The sequence below is a fragment of the Rana temporaria genome, chromosome 3, assembly GCF_905171775.1.
Source record: "Rana temporaria chromosome 3, aRanTem1.1, whole genome shotgun sequence".
Lineage (NCBI taxonomy): Eukaryota > Metazoa > Chordata > Amphibia > Anura > Ranidae > Rana > Rana temporaria.
The window spans coordinates 36,883,219-36,907,753 of NC_053491.1; the positions used below are offsets into that span (position 1 = coordinate 36,883,219).

At 46.2% G+C, this 24,535-nt stretch overlaps 1 protein-coding gene across 1 annotated transcript; it reads left to right on the top strand.

Moving 5' to 3' along the window:
- The first annotated feature begins 1,388 nt into the window (after window positions 1-1,388).
- On the top strand, window positions 1,389-15,639 carry AEN (apoptosis enhancing nuclease). The gene is made up of 4 exons (XM_040342402.1): window positions 1,389-1,578; window positions 7,846-8,535; window positions 11,316-11,510; window positions 14,791-15,639. The coding sequence occupies exons 2-4, from the start codon at window positions 7,858-7,860 to the stop codon at window positions 15,001-15,003; spliced, it is 1,086 nt and encodes a 361-aa protein (XP_040198336.1). The 5' UTR covers window positions 1,389-1,578; window positions 7,846-7,857; the 3' UTR covers window positions 15,004-15,639.
- The last annotated feature ends 8,896 nt before the right edge of the window (window positions 15,640-24,535 follow it).

Here is a 24,535-nt window from a genome sequence, read left to right on the forward strand (position 1 = left end):
CATAATTCAAATTGCCTAGGTGTGTACGAAAGCCTTAACCACTTAAGGACCGCCTCCTGCACATATACGTCGGCAGAATGGCACAGCTGGGCACATGCAAGTCCCCTTTAAGTGCCCAGCCGTGGGTCGCGCGCCTGCCCACCCGCGACCCAGTCCGAAGCTCCGTGACTGCGGCCACGGGACCCGATCGCCACCGGTGTCCCGCAATCGGTCACAGGAGCTGAAGAATAGGGAAAGATGTGTGTAAATACACCTTCCCCTTCTTTGCAGTGTCACTGATCGTCTGTTCCCTGATATAGGAAAAAACGATTAATGACGTCACACGTCCAGCCCCGCCCCCCCTGCAGTTAGAAACACAGATGAGGTCACACATAACCCCTACAGCGCCCCCTAGTGGTTAACTCCTAAACCGCAATTGTCATTTTCACAGTAATCAATGCATTTGTATAGCACTTTTCGCTGTGAAAATGACAATGGTTCCAAAAATGTGTCAAAATTGTCAGATGTGTCCGCCATAATGTTGCAGTCACAAAAAAAAGTGCTGATCGCCGCCATTAGTAGTAAAAAAAAAAAAAAAAAAAAATACCATAAAACTCCCCTATTTTGTAAACGCTATAAATTTTGCGCAAAAGCGTTAAACGCTTTTTTTTTTTAACCAAAAATAGGTAGAAGAATACGTATCGGCCTAAACTGAGGAAAAAAAATTATATCTTTTTTCGGGGACATTTATTATTATTATTATTATTATTATAGCAAAATGTAAAAAATATTGCATTTTTTTCAAAATTGGCGCTCTATTTTTGTTTATAGTGCAAAAAATAAAAACCGCAGAGGTGATCAAATACCACCAAAAAAAATCTCTATTTGTGGGGGGAAAAGGGATGTCAATTTTGTTTGGGAGCCATGTCGCACAACCGCGCAATTGAATGTCAGCTAAAGCGACGCAGTGCCGAATCACAAAAAAAGGGGCAAGGTCCTTTAGCTGCATAATGGTCCGGGTCTTAAGTGGTTAAACAACAAATGTTTTATCTATATACCCCACACAGACCTCGTATACAAAGTAACAAAGTATTAAACTACACATAGAGGCAGCCATTTTCTTTTTCTAAAACTTTATTGAAACATCAAAATGTCGTACATAGTAACATTACTGCATTCGAAGGAAACCAGTTTCAAAGATTTGAACAATGCACAAACACATTTTCCATACCACATAGAAATCACTTTATATCATATGCTGTACACGTGGCCGCAGCCTTCCTGTACAGTAATATGACAGCCAATCACCGCCCACCCTGCTACAGGCTGACCAATCCCACCACTCGTCACCTCTGCTGTCACGTGACATATGTAGTATTTCCATTCACACCTTACGTCACCCGTCCCAGGCTGCGTTCCCTTACTGAGCGTCCACCGTCCAATCAGAAGAGAGATAGGCGGTCGCTTGAGCGCAGCAGCCAATCACAGCTGAGCAGTGTTCGGGACATGCCCGGGCAAGCTCCGGAGAGAAGCCGGTATAGAGGAACACGTGTTATCTGTGCGGAGAGTTCCGGGAACCGGCAGGGCGGCGGGTGACAGGTGAGAGGAGTCTATGGGAAGGTGTAATATGTCAGGAGAGGATTCTGATAGTAGTCGGGACACCCGGGTGATATGAATAGTACTGATATCAGCACTTAATGACGTTGTGTGACGTCAGCGCCGTACCTTGTATACCTCCAGAACAATTCATTAAGGCTGAAATGAGGGGAAATATAAAAATGACTTCTAAGGGCTCTGAAAGAGGAAAGTTCTTTTCTTTTTTTTTTTTTTGTATTAAAATAATATATTCCCTGTGCAGGCTCCTCCTCTCCGTGTGACCACACCCCTTTTAGGTGCTTCTCATGGCTCTGACGTCATCCTGTACAATGGAATACAGACACTTACGTCGGGTGTCGCAAGCATGCGCTGCTTTTGTGCTGCGCTCCTGTTCAACTCGGTCATACGATGTCCAGCAGGATAACAGCTGCTGCGTGACCGTGCGGGGCCTTTTTCGCGCATCGTGGCGATCGGCGGTGTGTCAGTCTGACACACCAATCTCGGTAAAGAGCCTCTTTACCACGTGATCAGGCGTGTCCAATCATAGGCCGATCACGATGTAAACAGGAAGAGACATTGATCGGCTTTTCCTCACTCGCGCCTGACAGACACGAGTAGAGAAGAGCCGATTGGCTGCTCTCCCGACAGGTGGGGGGGGGGGGGTCTGTGCTGATTGTTTATCAGCGCAGCCCCCCCTCTGATCCTGCCCAGGACCAACAGGATGGCCATCACATTGGACCACTAGTTATGCCCCCCAGACCACCAGGGAAATGTCTATCTGTGCCCAGGCAGCTGCCAATCTGTGCCCACCTCAATGCCTACCAGTGCTGCCTATCAGTGCCACCCATAAGTACCCATCTTTGCAGCCTTTCAGTGCCAATTAGTGTCACCTATCGGTGCCCCCTTATCAGTGCCAACCCCAATGCCTATCAGTGCCACCCATAAGTACCCATATTTGCAGCCTATCGGTGCCCACTCATCGGTGCTGCCTTATCAGTGCCCACCCCAATGCCTACCAGTGCTGCCTATCAGTGCCACCCATAAGTACCCATCTTTGCAGCCTTTCAGTGCCAATTAGTGTCACCTATCGGTGCCCCTTATCAGTGCCAACCCCAATGCCTATCAGTGCCACCCATAAGTACCCATATTTGCAGCCTATCGGTGCCCACTCATCGGTGCTGCCTTATCAGTGCCCACCCCAATGCCTACCAGGGATGCCTATCAGTGCCACCCATAAGTACCCATCTTTGCAGCCTATCGGTGCCCACTCATCGGTTTCGCCTTATCAGTGCCCATCAGTGAAGCTACTTACCTTAGATTGAAGTCCCGTCACACTGCTCTGCCCGGCGACATGTCCCCCAGAGTTATTTCAGTGCTGCGATTGGTCAGACTCCCACGCATGCGCGCGGATCAGCACTCTAGCTGAAGCAATGGCACACACCACTGTTGTTTCGGTGCGCATGTGCCAATGACGTTGGCACATGCTGATACAGGGGGATAAGGGTTAGGAGATATCCGGGTAGCTACAGGTACGCTGCCTTATAGACTTGCCTATAGTAAAAAGTGGTCTGTAAGGGTTTGCAGCCACTTTAACCATTTCAATACCAGGCACTTACCCCCCCTTCCTGCCCAGGCCAATTTTCAGCTTTCAGCGCTGTTTAAATGACAATTGTGCGGTCATGCTACACTGTACCCAAACAGATTTTTTTAGCATTTTGTCCCCACAAATAGAGCTTTCTTTTGGTGGCATTTGATCACCTCTGCGGTTTTTTATTTTTTGCTAAACAAATAAAAAAAAAAAAGACTTTTTTTTTTTTTTTTTTTTAATTGTAGCTGCTGACTTTTAACCTCTTGCTTACTGGGCACATATACCCCCTCCTGACCAGGTGAAATTACAGCTTCCGGCACTGCGTCGCTTTAACTGATAATTGCGCGGTCGAGTGACGTGGCTCCCAAACAAAATAGACGTCCTTTTTTTTCCCCCACAAGTAGAGCTTTCCTTTGGTGGTATTTGATCACCTCTACGGTTTTTATTTTTTGCGCTATAAACAAAAAAAGAGCGACGATTTTGAAAAAAAAAATCAATACTTTATTTATTTTCCGAATTTAGAAAAAAAAAAAAAATTCTCAGTCTAGGCCGATACGTATTCTTCTACATATTTTTGGTAAAACAATCGCAATAAGCGACTGGTTTGCGCAAAATTTATAGCGCCTACAAAATAGGGGACAGAATTATTATTTTTTATTTTACTAGTAATGGCGGCGATCTAAGATTTTTATTGGGACGGCGACATTATGGCGGACACATCGGACACTTTTGACACATTCTTGGCACCACTCATTTATACAGCGATCAGTGCTATAAATATGCACTAATTACTGTATAAATGTGACTGGCAGGGAAGAGGTTAACACTAGGGGGTGAGGAAGGGGTTAAATGTGTAACCTAATATTAGTGTTCTAACTGTGGGGGAAGGGGGGTGACTGGGGGAGGTGACCGATCTGTTTCCCTATGTACAAGAGACAGAGATCGGTCTCCTCTCTCCCTGACAGGACGCTGTCATTGTGAGAGCCGGCAATGAGAAATTATCTCATATGTTTACATATGAGATCATCTCTCATTGGCCACACAGATCGCGCTGTAAATAGCTGCTGTGATTGGCTATTTACTGCGATCTGTGTTTGGCTGTGTCCAAGGGACACGGCCAACACAGCAGTTCCCCACTGCGCGCTCGGGGAACGAGGAAAGGGACGGCCGTAAAAACACGGCCTCCCAGAGAAGTAGAGCCACCCTGCGGCCGTATATAGTCGTACGGCCGTCGGGAAGTGGTTAATAATCAGACACTCACCTGTCCAGCAATGTGGGGGTACCGGTACGAAGCCCCGGTCCTCTCCGGTGCCAGCATTCTGACTGTGGGCACCCAGATGTGGCTTCACAGTGGGCACGCACTGCACAAGCTGTGATTGGTCGGGCAATCATCTGTGACCTGTCCCAGAAGATTGCAGGGAGAGAAGGGGGAAGAGGTAATCCTCCTTCCAGCGCCGCAGAGCCCCGGGAGGAAGTGAGATCTGAAAAAAATGTCATGTCAGGGGGTCGTCACCTTCACTTAAAGCGGAAGTTCCGTTTTTGGGGTGGAACTCCGCTTTAAAGTGATTTATAAAGTCTAATTTAAATAAAATGACAAACGTGTTCTACTTGCCTGCTTTGTGTAATGGTTGTGCATAAAGTAGCCCAGATCCTCCTCTTCTCGGGTCCCTCTCCGGCTCTTCTGGCCCCTCCCTCCTGTTGAGTGCCCCCACAGCAAGCGGCTCACTATGAGGACGCCCGAGCCGCAGCTCTGTGTGTCCATTTAGACACGGAGCCCTGATTGGTTAACTGACACCACTGCTGTGTCTTAGCCAATAAAGGAGGGAGAGTCCTGGTGGGCCAAGGGACTCGTGGACAGAGAGGGGACTCGGGTAAGTATTGGGGGGGGGGGGGGCTGCACCCAGAAGGCTTTTTAGCCTAAACCGGAGTTCCACCAAAAGAATAAAACACTGTAGCGGCTGACTTTTAAAATAAGAACACTTGCCTGTCCCGTCTGCCCACGATGTCCTCACCCGAAGCCGACCCATCCCTTGGTTCTCGGGTGGAGGCGCTGGCATCTTCAGTAAGGGAATCGGCTAGTGAAGCCTTGCGGTTTTACAGCCTGGTCCCCTACTGCGCATGTGCGAGGTGTTCTGCGTGGTCTTTGCTGTCTTCTGGGACCTGTGTGTCTCCCAGAACACGGGGGGGGGCATACATGACGTAGATCACTGCGGATTCTGCAGCGATCTTGCTCCGGAAGTGGGAGCAAATACCTGGATTAGACATGTGACATAAAATATTGCAACAACTGCTATTTTATTCCCTAGGGTCTCTCCTAAAAAATATATATATATATATATATATATATATATATAAAATGTTTGGGGGTTCTACGTGATTTTCTCGCAGAAATTACAAGATTTTTACTAAGCAACAAGTGTCAGAAAAGATTTAGGGGCAGATCCACATACATACGCTGTGCCCGGCGTAGATGTCAGATACGCTACGCCGCTGTAACTTACTTTGACTTGGTTTGAATCCTCAACGAATTTGCACAGTAAGTTACGGCGGCGTAGTGTATCTCTCGCGGCGTAAGGGCGCGGAAATTCAAATTGGGCGGGTAGGGGGCGGGTTTTTTATTTAAATGAAGCGCGTCCCCGCGCCGAACGAACTGCGCATGGCACGTCGGTCAAAACTCCCAGGGTGCATTGCTCCAAATGACATCGCAAGGACGTCATTGTTTTCGATGTGAACGTAAATGGCGTCCAGCCCCATTATACGCGGGAACGACGGCCATACTTAACATTGAGTACGCCACCAGATAGCAGCTTTAACTATACGCCGGAAAAAGCCAAACGGAAATGACGTAAAAAAAGATCCATCTATTCTGAAGGCCAAAATTAGAAGGAAATGGTTACCAAGCGCCTTAAAGCGATTCTGTTTGCATATGTAGCGCTATACAAGTTTTTCATTCATTCATCTCTGACTTGTACCTATAGGTAGTGTACATATCTCCTAAACCTGCACCGTTTAAGACGGGGGGGGGGGGGGTAAATGACCTGTCGGCCAAGGGCGGGTGTCGGGTTGATTGGGAACATTTTTCTGCTTTGGCGACCCCCAATACTTGGGCGCTAGTGGTGAGAGAACTTCCTCACTGCTTGCTTTGATCCCTCAATCCCAGCACTGTGCATTGCATGCAATGGTAGGCCGCTTGCAGAGCGGTCCCAATCACTTGAATATGTTGGGTTCGTCTGGCACTGTGGGGTAGATTCAGGTAGCTACGCTATAAGTTACGGCGGCGCAGCATAGTGTATTTACGCTACGCCTCCGCAAATTACAGGCGCAAGTGCAATATTCACAAAAGCACTTGCTCCGTAAGTCGCGGCGGCGTAGCGTAAATGGGGCCGGCGTAAGCGCACGTAATTCAAATGGGGAAGGGGGGGCGTGTTTTATGGTAATATGTGATGACCTGACGTGATTTACGAACGGCGCATGCGCCGTCCGTGTACATATCCCAGTGTGCATTGCTTTCAAGTACGGCGTAACAACGTATTGGTTTCGACGTGAACGTAAATTACGTCCAGCCCTATTCGCGAACGACTTACGCAAACGACGTAAATAATTCAAATTTCGAAGCGGGAACGACGTCCATACTTGACATTGGCTGCGCCTCCTAATAGCAGGAGCAACCTTACGCCGAAAAAGCCTTAACGTACGTTTGTGAATCGGCGTATCTAGGAAATGAGCATATTCTACGCCGACAACAACGGAAGCGCCCCTAGCGGCCAAAGTTATATTTCACACAATTCTACGCCGCCACAATCAAGTTACGTCGGTGGAGGAAGCCTATTTTTTGTTTTCAGCGTAACTGCCTTTGTGAATCGGCGTAACGCTACGCGGGCGCGGAATTCAAATTACGGCGGCGTATGTGATTCTACCCCTATGTCTACCAAAACAGGGGCATCATTTTTGTCATGGCCACAAAGCTAAGCCACTGCTGCTAAATGGGGTAGTGGTTGGGGGGCAGTAAAAGCATGTCTCAACCACTGGGTTTTACCACAACCCAAGCTCTAGTGTGAACAAGCCCTTAAAGCGGTTCTCCACCCTAAAGTGAAGTCCCGCTGATCGGACTCCCCCCCCCCCCCCCCCCTCCGGTGTCACATTTGACACCTTTCAGGGGGGAGGGGGGTGCAGATACGTGTCTAAAGACAGGTATTTGCACCCACTTCCGGCCATGCATTCACGGGAAAAAGACGGGCATTTCGTCAAATCCGGTCGCCCCCCGTTGTGTGCTGGGAACACTCGGCTCCCAGCACACAGCGGGAGCCAATCGGCCGGCGCGACTCACGCATGCGCCATAGGGAACCGGGCAGTGAAGCCGGAGCGCTTCACTTCCTGGTTCCCTCAGCGTGGATGGCGGGGGGAGCAGCAGAGAGACGAGCGATCGCTCGTCATCTGCTGCGGACGCCGCTGGACTCCAGGACAGGTAAGTGTCCTATTATTAAAAGTCAGCAGCTGCAGTATTTGTAGCTGCTGGCTTTTAATATTTTTTTTTGGCGGAACATCTGCTTTAAATGCACTGAAATCTTTGTAATTGAATAAAGAAATGACACATACACCATCTCGGGTATGTCTGTGGGTTAGTGACAGGTGCTCTTTATAATGGTTGTAATGTGTGAATCTCTGTTGTGGTTCCTCTCCAGCAATCCTTGAAGATGGAAGGCAGAGCAGCCCGCAGTTTGTTTTACGGCTTCCGGGGGTCCAGCCACTACTTGAACGCGGCTCATAAAGACGTCCTAATGGAGGAGCCCGAAGCTTCTTGTGCCAAAAGCCGTAGGAAGAGCCGGAAACACCAACGCTTCCTGAAGTACAAAGAGTTCCTGCAGCAACGCGGGCGGCTGGGCACGCCGAGATGTGAGCCCATACCAGGGAAAGGAGAAGATTGGTGCTGTGACTGTGATCGGGACAGCCATGGTGGGCTACATGAGGAAGAACCAAACACAGACCTCCTGGAGGACCAGTCTGCTAAACTGGAGAAGATGAAGTCCATGCTGTGTTCTCTGCCAGCCTTGGCCTCTGATTATTCTACAGCATGTGACTATGACAGCGGCTTGTCCGTGTCCGGCAGTTCTCCATCTAGCAGACCCTCGTCCCCCTGCTCCTGGCTAAAACCTGGCAAGTGTGTTGCCATTGACTGTGAGATGGTGGGCACGGGGCCTGGTGGTAGGACCAGTGAGCTGGCCCGGTGTAGTATTGTTAACTACAGAGGGGACGTTGTCTATGATAAATACATTAATCCACAGCTGCCAATCAGAGACTACAGAACACGCTGGAGTGGGATCACCAAACACCACATGAAGAATGCCATACCGTTTAAAACTGCACAGAAAGAGGTACATTCTATAACATTTGGGGATGTATTTGTATAAAATTTGCATTTCGTTCTGTGAAAATGCATGTATATTGGCATGGAATGTGAATCGGGGGGGGGGGGGGGGGGGGCGAATGGAATGTTATTAGGCTATTCACTCCAGGTCAAATTGATTTCCTTCCAATAGAATAGTAAAAATCAGGGGAAAAAAACTACATTATAGCCACTAGATGGAGCTGATGATCAAAGGAAATGCTTGCTATGATCACCAGCTCCATCTAGTGGCAATAATGCACCATGGGCCAGATTCACAGAAAAAGTACGCCGGAGTATCTGCTGATACTCCGGCGTACTTTCAAATTTGCCACGTCGTATCTTTATTTGTAATTCACAAACAAAGATACGACGGCTTTTGGCTAAGATCCGACAGGCGTACAGCTTCGTACGCCTTCGGATCTTAGGATGCAATACTTCGGCGACCGCTGGGTGGAGTTTGCGTCGTTTTCTGCGTCGGGTATGCAAATTAGCTGTTTACGGCGATCCACAAAGGTACGCGCGTTCGTCGCATTCTCTTACGTCGTCGCTAGTCGGTTTTTCCCGTCGCAAACTTAAGCCTGCTATTTCATGGCTTAGATTTAGACCAGCCATGTTAAAGTATTGCCGTCGTTCCCGCGTCGAATTTAAATTTTTTTTTTTTTTTTTTTTGCGTAAGAAGTCCGGGAATACGAAAGGACGTAACGCACGTCGCCGTTCAAAAAACACGTCGGGGCACTGTAATTTCGCGCAAAGCACGGCGGGAAATTTCCTAACGGAGCATGCGCAGAACGTTCGGCGCGGGAACGCGCCTAATTTTAATGGTACACGCCCCATTTGAATTAGGCGGGCTTGCGCCGGACGGCTTTACGCTACGCCGCCGCAAGTTTACACGCAAGTGCTTTGTGAATCAAACACTTACGATGAAAACTTGCGGCGGAGTAACGTAAAGGGGATACGTTACGCCGCCGTAATTGTTCGTGAATCTGGCCCTATGTTCCTGAACCACTTTATTTTTAATGAACTAAAGGAGAAGTACAGCCAAAGCTGGTTTGGCTGTACTTCTCCTGTGGATCAGAAGTTTGTTCTGCACTCCTGTGACGTGTTTTTAGCAGACAGCAAGCTGAAGTCTGCTGACTTTGCAGCCGGTCCAGACTCGGGTAAGATCGCGACAATGGAGTCGGGATCCACCCACATGCCTGGACTGGGACTGGACAGCGAGCCGCTGAAAGCCTGAGCCGGCTGCTCCAGCCCCCCTCCACAGCTCAGGGCTCCAGTGGGGGGGGGGGGGGGGAGAAGAGCAGAGGGCTGGTGACTGACAGTCACCAGCTCTCAATCAGCGGTGTTTGCTTGGTTCTCAGTGTTAGAGATGGCGGTGGACAGAAGCAGCATCCAGCTAGGTGAGTATGATTGGGGGCGTACATACTTCTCTTTTAAAAAGTATGGAAACCCAACATCTCATATTCCTGATATGTTCCTGCTGTACCATGTACTTTTATGAGAAATCCCTGGTGTTCCTGCCTGTCTTCTTTCCTATCAAAGTGGTAATAAACTCTGTTCTACCTACAGGTGAGTCTGTAATGAGGATTACCTGTGGGTACTGTGAATATCTCCTAAATGTGCACGTCTTGGGATATATTCAGAGTGCATGCAGCCAGTGACATCTCCACCACATGCACTCTGAAGGTCCAGCATACAGTGCCCGACCTTCAGAGTCCATGCTGTAAATGGCGGCTTCCAACATGCATGCGCAGGAGTGACTTATTCTTTGCGCCCCCGGCCACTCATGTAGCCAGAGGCCGCAAACCCTGTAGGAAGATGTGTGAAGATGGAAGGGTGACAGTGTACCACTGGAGGGCTTTGTTCGAATGCAAGTCTCTCATATTGTGCTAGTATGACATGCATACTAGCACATTATGACATTGCCTTTCAGGGGATTTTTATTTTTAATCTTCAACTGTGGTTTACTACTGCTTTAACCACTTCACTTCAGCTCTGAAAAGATTTACACCGCCCCACCCCCCTCATGACCAGGCCGTTTTTTGCCATATGGCACTGTTATTTTTAACTGGCAATTTGTTTCCACAAATGGATTTCTTTTGGTGGTATAGATCACCTCTTCTTCTTTTTTTTTTTTTTTTTTTTATTCTTCAAAAAATCTTTGTTTATAACGCAAAAAAAACAAACGCACACAATAAATAAAAAAAAGTAAAATACAATTCTTTGTCAATTTAGGCCAAAATATTTGCTTGGCAGAAACACAGGATCTCTCCCTTCCCTTGTCACCGAACAGTGATCTGCCTTGTTTACATATCTCCAATCACAGCAGAAGCAGCCGGCAGCGCACGTGCGCAATCCAGAGGTGCAAAATCATGTACCTGTATGTGATTTTTGCACGGGGAAGCTGCCGTATATGTACTGTACACGGTTGGCAAGCGGTTAAACACTAAGCATGAGAGCACAGAGAGGTCAGTTTTCTGGCTGTGCTGGGAGCTAATCCAATGATCAGACCTGTGCAAACCAGCCCCAACCCCTTTAATTCTGCACAGCCATTCGCTGAATATCGGTGTGATCTCCTCCCCATAGCTCTTATGCAGCAAAAAACAGAGGTTATGTCATCGCGTATTAAAAAATGTAATAAAAAGGTGGTGGGTAACAAGGAGGGGGGAAAAAATCTAATGATTGGTAGGCTGCAATATATACATTTATTTTGGTTTTGTGTTGTTACTAATATCTCATATGCATCCTGTTATTTGAATTGTTCTTCAGATCTTGAACATCCTGAAGGATAAGAGAGTCATTGGACACGCTCTGATCAATGATTTTAAAGCTCTGAGATATCACCATCCCAAGGAGCAAACCAGAGACACCAGTAAGATCCCTCTGCTCATCCATATGGCGGGACTGTCCAATACCCCTTCTTTAAAGAGTCTAGCATGGTGTCTCCTGCAGAAACAGATACAGGTGAGATGAATTATTGATCGCTTTTCAATCATGGAGCTTTGTCTGAATGTCTATGGGGGAGATTTACTAAAACTGAAGAATATAAAATCTGGTGCAGCTCTGCATAGAAACCAATCCGCTTTCATGTGTGCTTTCTATTTTTATTGGAGCTGATTGACTACCATGCACAGCTGCACCAGACTTTGCACTCCAGTTTTAGGAATTCAACCCTTGTATGTAAACTTTTTTTTTTTTTTGCAGGATTTTTGGAGAAAAGTTCAAAAATGTTCTGTTATATTGTCTCTTGATGTGTTTATTCCCTATAAATGTCGGCTCCATCTAGTGGCCATGATATTTTTTATTTTCCTGAAATACCGCAATCAAGGGAAAACGCTGCATTATGGCCACTGCATGGAGTTTTGCCAATCATGGCGAATAAACATATTACACACAGTACAGGGGTACTTTATGATGGCTATGGGAATGCTCAGACATTTGCACACCAAATAAAAATAAATAAACATATATATAAAAAAAATATATATTACACCCCTATGTGTAAGAGTAACAGAGAAGTCATTTGTGCTTCCCCATAAATGTATAGTACTGAAGACTTTAGGAAAAGTTTCTTTGGATCACTTTAAATTTTGACCCAACTATAAAATTATTGGAGTGTGGGAACCCTTTAATCATTTTTGCATGTCTGGGTATTTGTTCAGCACAGATGAGAAAAACGGTTAAGGTTGCTTTAACCCCTTCACTCTCTATGAAGTGGTAAACTCTGTCCTACCACTTGTATCTACAGGTAAGGCTTACCTGTAGGTACAGGGAATATCTACTGTACTTGCACAGGTAGGCTGCTTTCACACTGAGGCGGTGGGGGCGTCAGCGGTAAAGTGTCACTATTTTTAGCTTTGTTTTTGCGGGGCTCTTTTAACTCCCCTCTAGCGACCGGAGAAGGGTTAAAACTGTCCGCAAAGTGTCGTGGACTTTTTTTTTACCATCCTGCCAGCGCGCACTGCTCCAGTGTGATAGCCCTCTGGCTTTCACGTTGGAGTGAGAGGCGCTATTGTTGGCGCTATAGCTCCTGCAAAGCGCCTCAGTGTGATAGAAGCCTTAAAGTGGAGGTTCACCCTAAAACAATTATATAACATTACATCCAGCATAATTCGGACGTGTACAGTATACCGTTTTTTTTTTTTTTGCCGTACATGCCGTTTTATTGTTATTTTCCCCCCCGGCTTCTGATTCCCGCGGGAGTGGGCGTTCCTATTTAGAGGTAGATGATTGACGACTGGTGTAAAACTTCCCAAGGCGCATAAGGCGCGTCACCAGTTTTCCGTAAATAGCCGACCTGCGAGTCGGCTCTATACGGCGCCTGCGCAGTTAGCTCTACACGGCGGGCGCAGGCGCCGTATAGAGCCGACTCGTAAACAGCAAGTGTCAGAAAAAGGCCTGGTCCTTTTTAGGAATATGTTACTCTCACATTTAGGCCCCTTCACACGACCAATCAGGCCTGCCTGTCAGTTTTTTGGTGGACCTGATCTGACGATCCATTCAATCTGGTCTGCTAAAAAAAACAGCAGGGGATCCGTCATACTCCATCTAGGCGGAGCCGATCTGAGGGAAGTCTGTAGGCACCCGGATGTCCTTGGAGCAGAGGGGGCTCTGCCTGTATCTGCAGAAACTGAGCCGACATGGACCTGTCATTCACCTGCTCCAATAAGTGGACAGATCCCCTGCTGCTCTCAATGGAGTCTCTCCTGTGTGAAAGGGGTCTTGGAGTGACGTGTTCCTATGCACCCTCACACCACCCCCAGAGCCCTTTCAACTGTGACAGTGGGCAAGGGTTCCACTCCTCTACTGACAGTCTGTAGGAGCCTGGAATGGCACCCACGATGTGCTGTTCGTGGGTGTAATGATTTATAGGCAGCTAATAAAACAATAAAAATTCACTTTTTTTTTTTTGGTCTGAAAAAAGTGTTTGTTTGTCTTTTCCCCTTTCAAGGTGAATTTATGCTTTAATCCATGTTTTGTGGCTACCCTTTGATTGCCATGTTGTGTTGCACATGTCATCTGGGGGGTTATGGCTGAAATCATTGCACATAACCCCGGTATTTTTTTCAACCGGGGGCTGGATTTCTCATAAAATCTGTCTGAGTGGCTATTTTTTTTTTCAGAAGAAATTGCGTTTGAAAAACTGCTGCACATATACCATGCGACATTAAAAATATAATTTATTCCCTAGGGCAGTGATGGGGAAACTTTGGCACCCCAGCTGTTTTGAAATTACAATTCCCATGATGCTCATGCACTCTGCAGTTAAGATGAGTAGCATGGGAAATTAAGTTCCAAAATATATATAGATATTAAAATTTTTAACACACACTTATACGTGTGTGGGTGTTACAAGTACCATATTTATCGGGGTATTGCGTGCTCCGCCGTATAGCGCGCACCCCTAATTTTGACCCTAAAATCATGTAAAAAAAACATTTTATTACATTTTACTACTTAGGGCTCTTTCACACGGAGTGGATCCGTATTGATCAGCTCCGTTAGCCCGTTTGGCTCAGCGGGGATTCCTCCGTTAATCCCCGCTGAGCTGTCGGCGGACAGGGCGGTCCCCGCACACAGTGCAGAGACCGTCCTGTCTCTCCTCCGCTCTCCCCTATGGGGAATTCATTCCGCCAGACAGAAGAAGAATAGGGTTTGCTTCCGTCTGAAAAAGCGGAACTTTGCGGAAGTGGATCGTTACGGACGTTAGCGGATGCATCATCCGCTAACGTCTGCAATCCGCACGTGTGAAAGGGCCCTTACAGTTTTGGTGTCTTGCCCGGCGGCCTCGTCCGGTCCGTCTGCGGCCTCGGTGGTGTTCTCCCGTGCTATCTTCATGTTGAATCCCCGCTTCCCGCGCTCAGTTTGAAGCCTCCGCTGACGTATACCGAGCGCAGTACACTCGGGTATATTCGCCCAGGATCGGCTTCTCACGCATAAACGTGTCAGAGCGTGACTACGAGCGAAGCCGAGCCTGGCCGAATGTACCCAAACGTACTGCGCTCGGTATATGTCGGTGCAGGCATTCAAACACGGCGCGGGTATCTGCGTATATCGCACACCCGCGATTTTATATTTCTAGCAGCAATTACAGATTTAAAATTTGTAAACAAAAAGTGTCAGTAGACCATTGGTCAGCAAGTGGTAATAGTAGACCTCCTTGGCAGCCATAGGGACGAATTTGTATTTTTTATACCATTTCTTTCATGTAAACGGGCGTTTTGTTTTTCTTTGTGTAATGCAGGTGGGTAATAAGGGCCACTCGTCGGTGGAAGACGCTCAGACATGCATGGAGCTGTATAAATTGGTGGAGGACCAGTATGAACAAGACCTTCTTACTGACATTCATGAAGCCACTGTGAGCATTCCGGAGGAGGAGGAGGAGCGCGCTCAGAACAACAACCACTACATGGATGATCAATACTGGCCATCAGACTTGAATGAAGACTGCAAATAATTGCCAAAGATCAGACTGTCACATCTTCATCCCACTATGTCCATGTTAATAATTGTATTGCTGCTATTTAAATAACTTATTGTGTACTGTTGGTGTTATCACTTGAACTTCCTGAAATAGATTCTGTAGCAGGAGGCATTGGAAGGGCACATTCACACCTTTTGCCTTTTTTGAAGCATGTTTAGCCCAATGCATTTTACATTGGGAGGAACAAAAAAAGAAACCGTATCAATTTGTGTAGTGTTTTTAATGCACTTTACATTGCACAGCAACGCACATTGACATGTATTTTGATGTCTCCATTGATTCCAATTGAAACCATAAAGGTGCGACGCCTTATTCTCTACCTCGTTGGCCATTAAGGTTTTTTTCACTTGTTCAAAGTGGATGACACTCAGACGCCTAATAATATAACAAAAAAAAAAAAAAACAGTTGCTTTAACTTCAGGAAATTCCATCTTTAATAACAGTTTGATCTCCAGTTGGGTTAACAAAATATCTAAGCAGTCTGCGTTAAAACAGTTTTTCTTCTTTAATATTAATGACGGTAATGGACTGTTTGATGTAAGAACTGTATCTGTTGTCACCGGTCACATCCAATTGTTTACTGCAGAATAAACTCCTAAATCTGATAAATTGCTTTGTGACTTTAGACAGATTTTTCACCCCCTTAAAGCCTCATCCTTGCAGTTGTAAGATTATTACTCCACATAAAGAGATATACCTTATAAGCCGAGGCACCTAATTTTACCACAAAAACCTGGGAAAGCTTATTGACTCGAGTATAATCCTAGGGTGGGAAATGCAGCAGCTACTGTAAGTTGAAAAGAGAGTCAACAATGCCCATATGCAGCCTCGCTGTGCCCATCTGTCTCATCAGTGCCCATCTGCAGCCTCATGTACCTTTGCTGTACTCGTGTACCTTGTTGCAGGTGTTCTGTCAAAAGTTCCAACTTCTCCCGCTGTGTTAACTGTAGTCGGCGGTCGTTGCCATATGTACTGCGCATGCGCGAGTGCGTCCTTCGTTTTAGCACATGATAATCGCCCGCCCATCACACACTAAGAAAGATGTGCTCGTGTATGCACAGTACACCCGGCAATGGCCGCCAGCTACAGTTAACAGAGACTTGAGTATAAGCGGGGGGGGGGGGGGGGGCTTTTTCAGCACAAAAAAAATGCTGAAAAATTAGCTTATACAGTAATTTTATTATATAATATTACATACACCGTATTTATCTTGCTATAACACGCCCTGTCGTATAGCGCGCACCCCCGAACTTGAAGGAAAATTCCTGGAAAAAAAAAATTACTTAGTTTGGATGCCCCTCGTCGGGGTCTTGCCCGTCGTCCATTGGCGGCCTCGTCCGGTCCGGCGTCCTTCTGCGGCCATCGTGGTGTCCTCCCCGCTCGATCCCCACTTCCTGCTCTGTGTTAAAACCACTGCGCCGACATATACCGAGCGCAGTACACTCGGGTATAGTCAGGCAGGCTCGGCTCCTCTCGCGTAAAGGACGCACAGGACGTGACCGGGAGAGGAGCCGAGCCTGCCTGACTATACCCGAGTGTACTGCGCTCGGTATATGTCGGCGCAGTGGTTCAAACACAGCGCGGGTATTGGCGTATATCGCGTACCCGCGATTTTGCCCTGATTTCAGGGCAAAAAAGTGTGCGGTATACATGAATAAATACGGTAATACTTTTTTTTTTTATCGTGGAAACCTCAGAGTTGCAGTAGAAAAACAACAATCATAAATATGTAACATAATATCAAATGGCACCACATTCCAATAATGCATACAGAAAGAAATGAGCGGTGAGGATTTTTTTGTTAATTATTTTAACCATTTTATTGACTACAAACATTAAGGCTGAGTTCACAATGCCAGACTTCGCATGTAATTCGCAACACATTGCTGTGTAAATTTCATGCAAATTCAGCCATATAGTCTGTATGGGTGAAATCGCATGGTGCAAAAATACGAAGGAAACTTGGACAGCCGCACTCCAAAAAATGTTCTTTTAATTAAAATCGATCACAAAATAAACATGCCACAGCAAGGAAATTGTAACAAAAGCGAACGTTTCGCACTGTACCAGCTGGTACCAGCTATGACTAAGCACTGAAGCTACAGTGCGAAACTTTCGCTTTTGTTCCATTTTTTTTGCTGTGGCATGTTTATTTTGTGATCGATTTTAATTAAAAGAACATTTTTGGAGTGCGGCTGTCCAAGTTTCCTTCGTATTTTTGCATCACTATTGCGTTGCCGGCACCCATGGTTTGGTTCCAGTGAGGGGGTTCTTTGAAGACTTCTGAGCGGTTATTTTCTCTCTCTACCTTGTCGTGAAATCGCATGGTGCAGGACCCTTTTTTTTTTTTTTTGATCCGCACTGGAATACGATCACATGGGTGTGAACCGATTTGGGAGTGTCATTAACCACTTAAGGACCGGACCAATATGCTGCTAAATGACCCAAGGGGTTTTTACAATTCGGCACTGCGTCGCTTTAACAGACAATTGCGCGGTCTTGCGACATGGCTCCCAAACCAAATTGGCGTCCTCTTTTCCCCACAAATAGAGCTTTCTTTTGGTGGTATTTGATCACCTCTGCGGTTTTAATTTTTTGCGCTATAAACAAAAATAGAGCGACAATTTTGAAAAAAATGCAATATTTTTTACTTTTTGCTATAATAAATATCCCCCAAAAACATATATAATTTTTTTTTTTTTCCCCAGTTTAGGCCGATACGTATTCTTCTACCTATTTTTGGTAAAAAAAATTGCAATAAGCGTTTATCGATTGGTTTGCGCAAAATTTATAGCGTTTACAAAATAGGGGATAGTTTTATTTTTTTTACTACTAATGGCGGCGATCAGCGATTTTTATATTTTTATTTTTTTCTTCCCTCGTGACTGCGACATTATGGCGGACAATTTTGACACAATTTTGGGACCATTGTCATTTTCACAGCAAAAAATGCATTTAAATTGCATTGTTTATTGTGAAAATGACAGTTGCAGTTTGGGAGTTAACCACAGGGGGCGCTGTAGGAGTTAGGGTTCACCTAGTGTGTGTTTACAACTGTAGGGGGGTGTGGCTGTAGGTCTGACGTCATCGATCGAGTCTCCCTATAAAAGGGATGACACGATCAATGCGCCGCCACAGTGAAGCACGGGAAAGCCGTGTTTACATACGGCTCTCCCCGTTCTTCAGCTCCGGGGAGCGATCGCGAGGGGGGCGGCTAGAAACGAATAGCCGCGCCCTCGTCCCGGATCGCTCCTGAAGCCACGGGAACCACCGCATGTATCGGACCCACATCTAGGCAGGGACGTACAGGTACGCCAATGTGCCTGTACGTGCCATTCTGCCGACGTAAATGTACATGCGGCGGTCTGGAAGTGGTTAACTGAATATAGACACCTGCGGTGATTCTCAGATGGCAGTGTGAACTGCCTGCGAGTCAGATGAGATGCGGGAACCCGCACAGGAATCGCGCTGTTCACCAGTGTGAACCGAGACTAAAACTTCATTATAAAAACCCATCTTGGGGTGTAAAATATCACCATTGCCTAGACCAGTGGTCTCCAAACTGCGGCCCGGGGGCCGAACGTGGCCCTTTGCTTGCCTTTATCAGGCCCTTGGGACACTTCCTTCTACACTAACAATTGGGCATAATTCCTGTCACTGATACCAACTATGGGACACTATTCCTACCACTGACCCCACTATTCTTCTCGCTGACACCAATGATGGGGCACTATTCTTCCCACTAATACCAATGATGGGGCATTCTTTACTCCTATTGATGGCAGGACATTTTCTACCCACACTGGCCACAGCCCAACCCTCTCAAAGTCTGAGTTTGGAAGCCCCTGCCCATAGGTGCATGGTTGCTAGCCCCTGGTACCATTGTAATTATATATGTGTGATTCAACAAAAATATAGCAAACACAAGAGATAGGAGGTGTTGCAGCAGCTGTGTACTGTACAGAGGAAACTTTAAAGGTCCCAATGAGTTTTGCTGGCCTTGTTCGTTCAGGAGACTCGGTGATGCAAGGGAATAAATGTAATGCATACAGTGGAACCTTGGATTACAAGCATAATCCGTTCCAGGAGAAAGCGTGTAATCCAAAGTACTCGCGTATCAAAGCGAGTTTCCCCATTGAAGTTAATGGAAACTAAAATAAGTTGTTCTGCATTGACTTCAATGGGATGCAATACCGCATGCGGCCAGAGGTGGGGGTGCCGGAGAGCCTCGGCAAGGCCAGAGGACATCTCGGCTGACCTCGGAAAGACTCCGTTCCCGAAGTCAGCTGAGCTGTCCCTGTGCATTTCCAAATGGCGCCGTTTGGCTCTGGCGCCCCCCCCACCTCAGGCCAAATGCGGTACTGCACACCGCTTTGGCCTGAATCCTGCTCGTTTTGTGAGGCAACACTTGCAAACCGAATTAGGATTTTTTTTTTTAAATACAGTGCTTGTATTGCGAAATGCTCAATAACTCGCAATTCGAGGTTCCACTGTACTAATTTTCAGAAGACCTATTTAAAAAAAAAAAATCACAACTTACTTCATTTAAGAATAATAAAATTGTATGCTTACAAATACAACATATGTAAACTCTTGGCGCCTAAAAAAAAATCCTTGATTCTAAAATCGAAGTGGTCCATCGAATCTGCCTCATTATGGGCCCGATTCACATACATTTAGATCGGCGCAGCGTATCAGAGATACACTACGCCGCCGTACCTTACCTGGCGTATATTCGAATCCTCAGCGAGTTCACGCCGTAAGTTACGGCGAAGTAGTGTATTTCTGGCGGCGGATTTGAAATTGGGCGGGTTTCATTTAAATGAAGCGCGTCCCCGCGCCGAATGAAATGCGCATGCGTCGTCCAGAAATTTCCCGCCGTGCTTTGCGCAAAATGACGTCACAACATTTTTTTAACTTAGACGTGAGTTACGTCCATCCCTATTCACGGACGACTTACGCAAAATAAAAAAAATTCAAATTTCGACGCAGGAACGACGGCCATACTTAACATGGCAAGTCTATCTATACGCCGCAAAATACCAGCTTTAACTATACGCCGGAAAAAGCCGACTACAGACGACATTAGAAAATGCGACGGCCGCACGTACGTTCGTGGTTTGTTGTAAATCGCTAATTTGCATACCCGACGCAGAAAACGCCACCGAGCGGACGCCGAAGTATTGCATCTTAGATCCGAAGGCGTACGAAGATGTACACCTGTCCGATCTAACCCAGATGCCGTCGTATCTTGTTTTGAGGATTCAAAACAGCGATACGACGCGGGACATTTGAAAGTACGCCGGCGTATCAGTAGATACGCCGGCGTACTTCGTCTGTGGATCTGGCCCTATGTTTTTTATATATATATATATATATATATATATATATATATATATATATATATATATATATATACACACAGTATATTACCAAACACATGAGATTTATCTTAGTCTGTTGGGTTCAATAATGAGTTGGCCCACCCTTTGCAGCTATAACAGCTTCAACTCTTCTGGGAAGGCTGTCCACAAGGTTTAGGAGTGTGTCTATGGGACGTGCGTTTGTGAGGTCAGGCACTGATGAGAAGGCCTGACTTGCGGTCTCTGCTCTAATTCATCTCAAAGGTGTTCTATTGGGTTGCGGACAGGACTCTGTCCAGACCAGTCAAGTTTCTCCATTCCAAACTCACTCATCCATTTCTTCATGGACCTATCATAGAAGATAATCGGACAGATTGGAGTAGGGTGTTCTGGAGAGGAGCTTGGGAGGAGGTGACGAGGGATTAGGTTGGTATTTTAAGACTAGGTTAGTGATGTAGCTGGGGGCCGAGTTTTGATTGGCTTAGTAAGTAGTTAGTAGTTTGAATTGAATTTATCAGGTGAGTGGAAGCCAGTGGAAGGATTGTCAGAAAGGAGTAGCAGACACTGAACAACCGGTTGCTAAGGTGGATGAGCCTGGCAGCAGCATTCGTACCCGTACGTCACCCCCCCGCATTGGTGGTTCACAATGCCCGCACCCACTAGCCCGGCAATCCGTGTATCCCCCGCAGTGGCTGGGTAATCATATGGGTTTTTTTTTACCAAGTGAATGCTGTGTCCAGTCACAGCAAACACATTAAGCAATGCAAACTGAAAATAGGTATCAGTTATCTCTGCTCTAACTATGAGAGCAGAGAGAACCAATGCTGCTGTTGGGTGGATAAAAAAACACAAATTGCAGCAAAAACACACTACAGTGGAACCTCGGATTGCGAGTAACGTGCTTAACGAGCCTTTTCGCAATACGAGCACTGTATTTCTAAAATGTGCAGTACCGCTTTTGGCCAGAGGTGGGGGGGGCGCCAGAGCCGATCGTCGCCATTCGGAAAGGCCCGAGGACAGTTCGGTTGACCTAGGCAAGGCTTGTGAACAGAGGGCCAGATTCAGGTACCTGCGCCGCGGTGTAACGTATCCCGTTTACGTTACACCGCCGCAAGTTTTCAGCGTAAGTGCCTGATTCACAAAGCACTTGCCTGTAAACTTCCGGCGGTGTAACGTAAAGGCGTCCGGCGCAAGCCCGCCTAATTCAAATGGGACGTGTACCATTTAAATTAGGCGCGCTCCCGCGCCGGACGTACTGTGCATGCTCCGTTTTGAAATTCCCGCCGTGCTTTGCGCGAAGTGACGTCATTTTTTTGAACGCCGACGTGCGTAACATACTTTCGTATTCCCGGACGTCTTACGCAAAAAAAAAAAAATTTAAATTCGACGGGGGAACGACAGCCATACTTTAACATGGCTCGTCTAAAGTTATGCCATGTAAAAACAGGCTTAACTTTGCGACGACGTAACGAACGCGAAAACCTTTGTGGATCGCCGTAAAATCTAATTTGCATACCCGATGCAGGAAAACGACGCAAACTCCACCCATCGGCGGCCGAAGTATTGCAGCCTAAGATCCGAAGGCGTGCGAAGCCGTACGCCTGTCGGATCTTAGCCAAAAGCCGTCGTATCTTGTTTGTGAATCACAAATTAAGATACGACGCCGCAAATTTGAAAATACGCCGGAGTATCAGTAGATACTCCGGCGTATCTCATCTGTGAATCTGGCCCAGAGTCTTTCCGAGGTCAGCCGAACTGCCCTCGGGCCTTTCCGGACGTTTCTAATGCCTCGTACACACAATCGGTTTTCCCGGCGGTCAAAAGTCCGCCGGGAAAACCAAGGAGAGCCTGCTCGGTTGCTTTTTTTCCCCCCGTGTACACATGGACGTTTTTCCTGACAGGAAAACTGCCATGACAGCTTTGCTCGGGGAAACCGGCCGTGTGTATGCTCCACTGCCGTGTTTCCCATAGGAAAACTGCCGAGCAAAAAAAAAAAAGAATCGCGGTGGGAAAAAAGAGAACGATTTCTAATTTTTTTGTTAGCAGTTTTCCTTTCTGCAGCTTTTCCATTGAAGGCTTTTGAACCATTTTGCTTTTAACCACTTAAAGGATAAGTCCACCCTAACACAACAATTTCTACATCCACAGACAACCATGATCTAACACTAACCTATCTAGCCCTGTAAAAGAAAAATCAGTATGCATACCTCTTGTTGAAGCTGCTCTGGTCCGGTCTCCAGTGGTGGAAGCTCTGCATACGGCACAGCCGACAACGGGTGTGAAATTAATGGGGAGTGATGTCATCCATAGACTTACTATGGGGCTTCTGTTGTTGACTGCCTCCTCTGCACCCGCCTCCACAGTGAAGCTGCCACTTGCAACTCACGTGACTCCCCGCTAGTCTCATCTCCCGATCTGATAGCTGCAGGGGGAGGGGCTGATTATCCCCCACTGACGTCAACCGAGAGGAGACCAGCGGGCAGTCACGTGAGCCCCGAGGGGCGGTCGTAAATAAGGTATTAGGCAGCGCATTTATATAAATCACATACACTGGGAGCTTAGTGCTATCTAACAGAGGGAACTATAGGAAGCAAACACAGTAATGTTTACAGCAGGAGGGGAGAATCAGGGATCTGACAGGCAGAGAGGGGAGGGGGGAGAGGACAGAGGAAAGACAGCAGAGCTTTAGATTATGGAGGCACGCAAACTGACCACAGTGTCAGCGCTCAGCAGCCATGATAAACCGTGGTCAGTTTACAGAGGGGAGGGCAGAACCAGGCAGGATCAGCCAGGTATTTCAGGTGATACAGGGGGCAAAATGAGTGGTTAGTGTTGAGCGGAATACGCCATATTCGATTTCGTGATATATCACGAATATTCGTGAAATATTCGCTAAAATCGAATATTCGTGATATTTTATAAAAAAAAAAAAAAAAATTGCGAAATTTCGCTAATGCGAATGCGAAATTGATTGCGAAATTTTGACAACTGTGGTAGGAGAACTCTGATTGGCTCTGATGCAAAAGAAGGGCGGAGAAAGTATTCGCGAATATTCGGAAATCGAATATTGGTGATATTTTATCGAAATTTCGCTAATGCGAATGCGAAATTCATTGCGAGATTTTGACAACTCTGATTGGCTCTGATGCAAAAGAAGGGCGGAGAAAGTATTCGCGAATATTCGGAAATCGAATATTGGTGATATTTTATCGAAATTTCGCTAATGCGAAATTGATGGCGAGATTTTGACAACTGTGGTAGGAGAACTCTGATTGGCTCTGATGCAAAAGAAGGGCGGAGAAAGTATTCGCGAATATTCGGAAATCGAATATTCGCGATTGTGAATATTCGGCAACATAAGGATCATAAGGATCGCCTCAGCTTAGCTACTCGGCCCAGGGTCTCTAATCATACCAGCAATGCTTTTAGACGTCGATAGGATGTGATCTGTTTTAAAAATAAATTTGAAAAAATACGAATATTCGGAATAGCGAATTTTGGCCGCGAAATTCGAGTTATTCGCAAATATTCGAATATGCCATATTCGTAACGAATATTCGAAATGCGAATATTCGTGAGCAACACTACACAGCACAGGCACTGCTGTGTAACATGCTAAAGGAACAGGATCTAATTTTTTTTTTAGGGTAACAAATGCTTTAACCACTTCAGCCCGGACTATTTGGCTGCCCAAAGACCAGAGCACTTTTTGTGATTCGGCACTGCGTTGCTTTAACTGAGAATTGCGCAGTTGTGCGACTTGGCTCCCAAACAAAATTGACGTCCTTTTTTTCCCACAAATAGAACTTTCTTTTGGTCATCTCTGTGGTTTTTATTGTTTGCGCTATAAACAAAAATAGAGTGACAATTTTGAAAAAAAAAAAAGGAATATTTTGTACTTTGTGCTATAATAAATGTCCCCATTTTTTTTTAAAAAAAGCGCAAATTTTTTCTCAGCTTAGGACGATACGTATTCTTCTACATATTTTTGGTAAAAAAAATCGCAATAAGCGTTTATTGATTGGTTTGCGCAAAAGTTATATATACAAAACAGGGTAGTTTTATAGCATTTTTATTAATACTTATTTTTTTACTAGTAAAAGCGGTCAGCGATTTTTATTGTGACATTATGGCGGACACAT

Bases quoted from the DNA above. Each gene is read 5' to 3' on its own strand.
- AEN (XM_040342402.1), top strand. From the start codon at position 7,858: ATGGAAGGCAGAGCAGCCCGCAGTTTGTTTTACGGCTTCCGGGGGTCC. The intron at 8,536-11,315 runs GTACATTCTATA...ATTGTTCTTCAG, and splicing joins TTAAAACTGCACAGAAAGAG to ATCTTGAACATCCTGAAGGA. The intron at 11,511-14,790 runs GTGAGATGAATT...TGTGTAATGCAG, and splicing joins TCCTGCAGAAACAGATACAG to GTGGGTAATAAGGGCCACTC.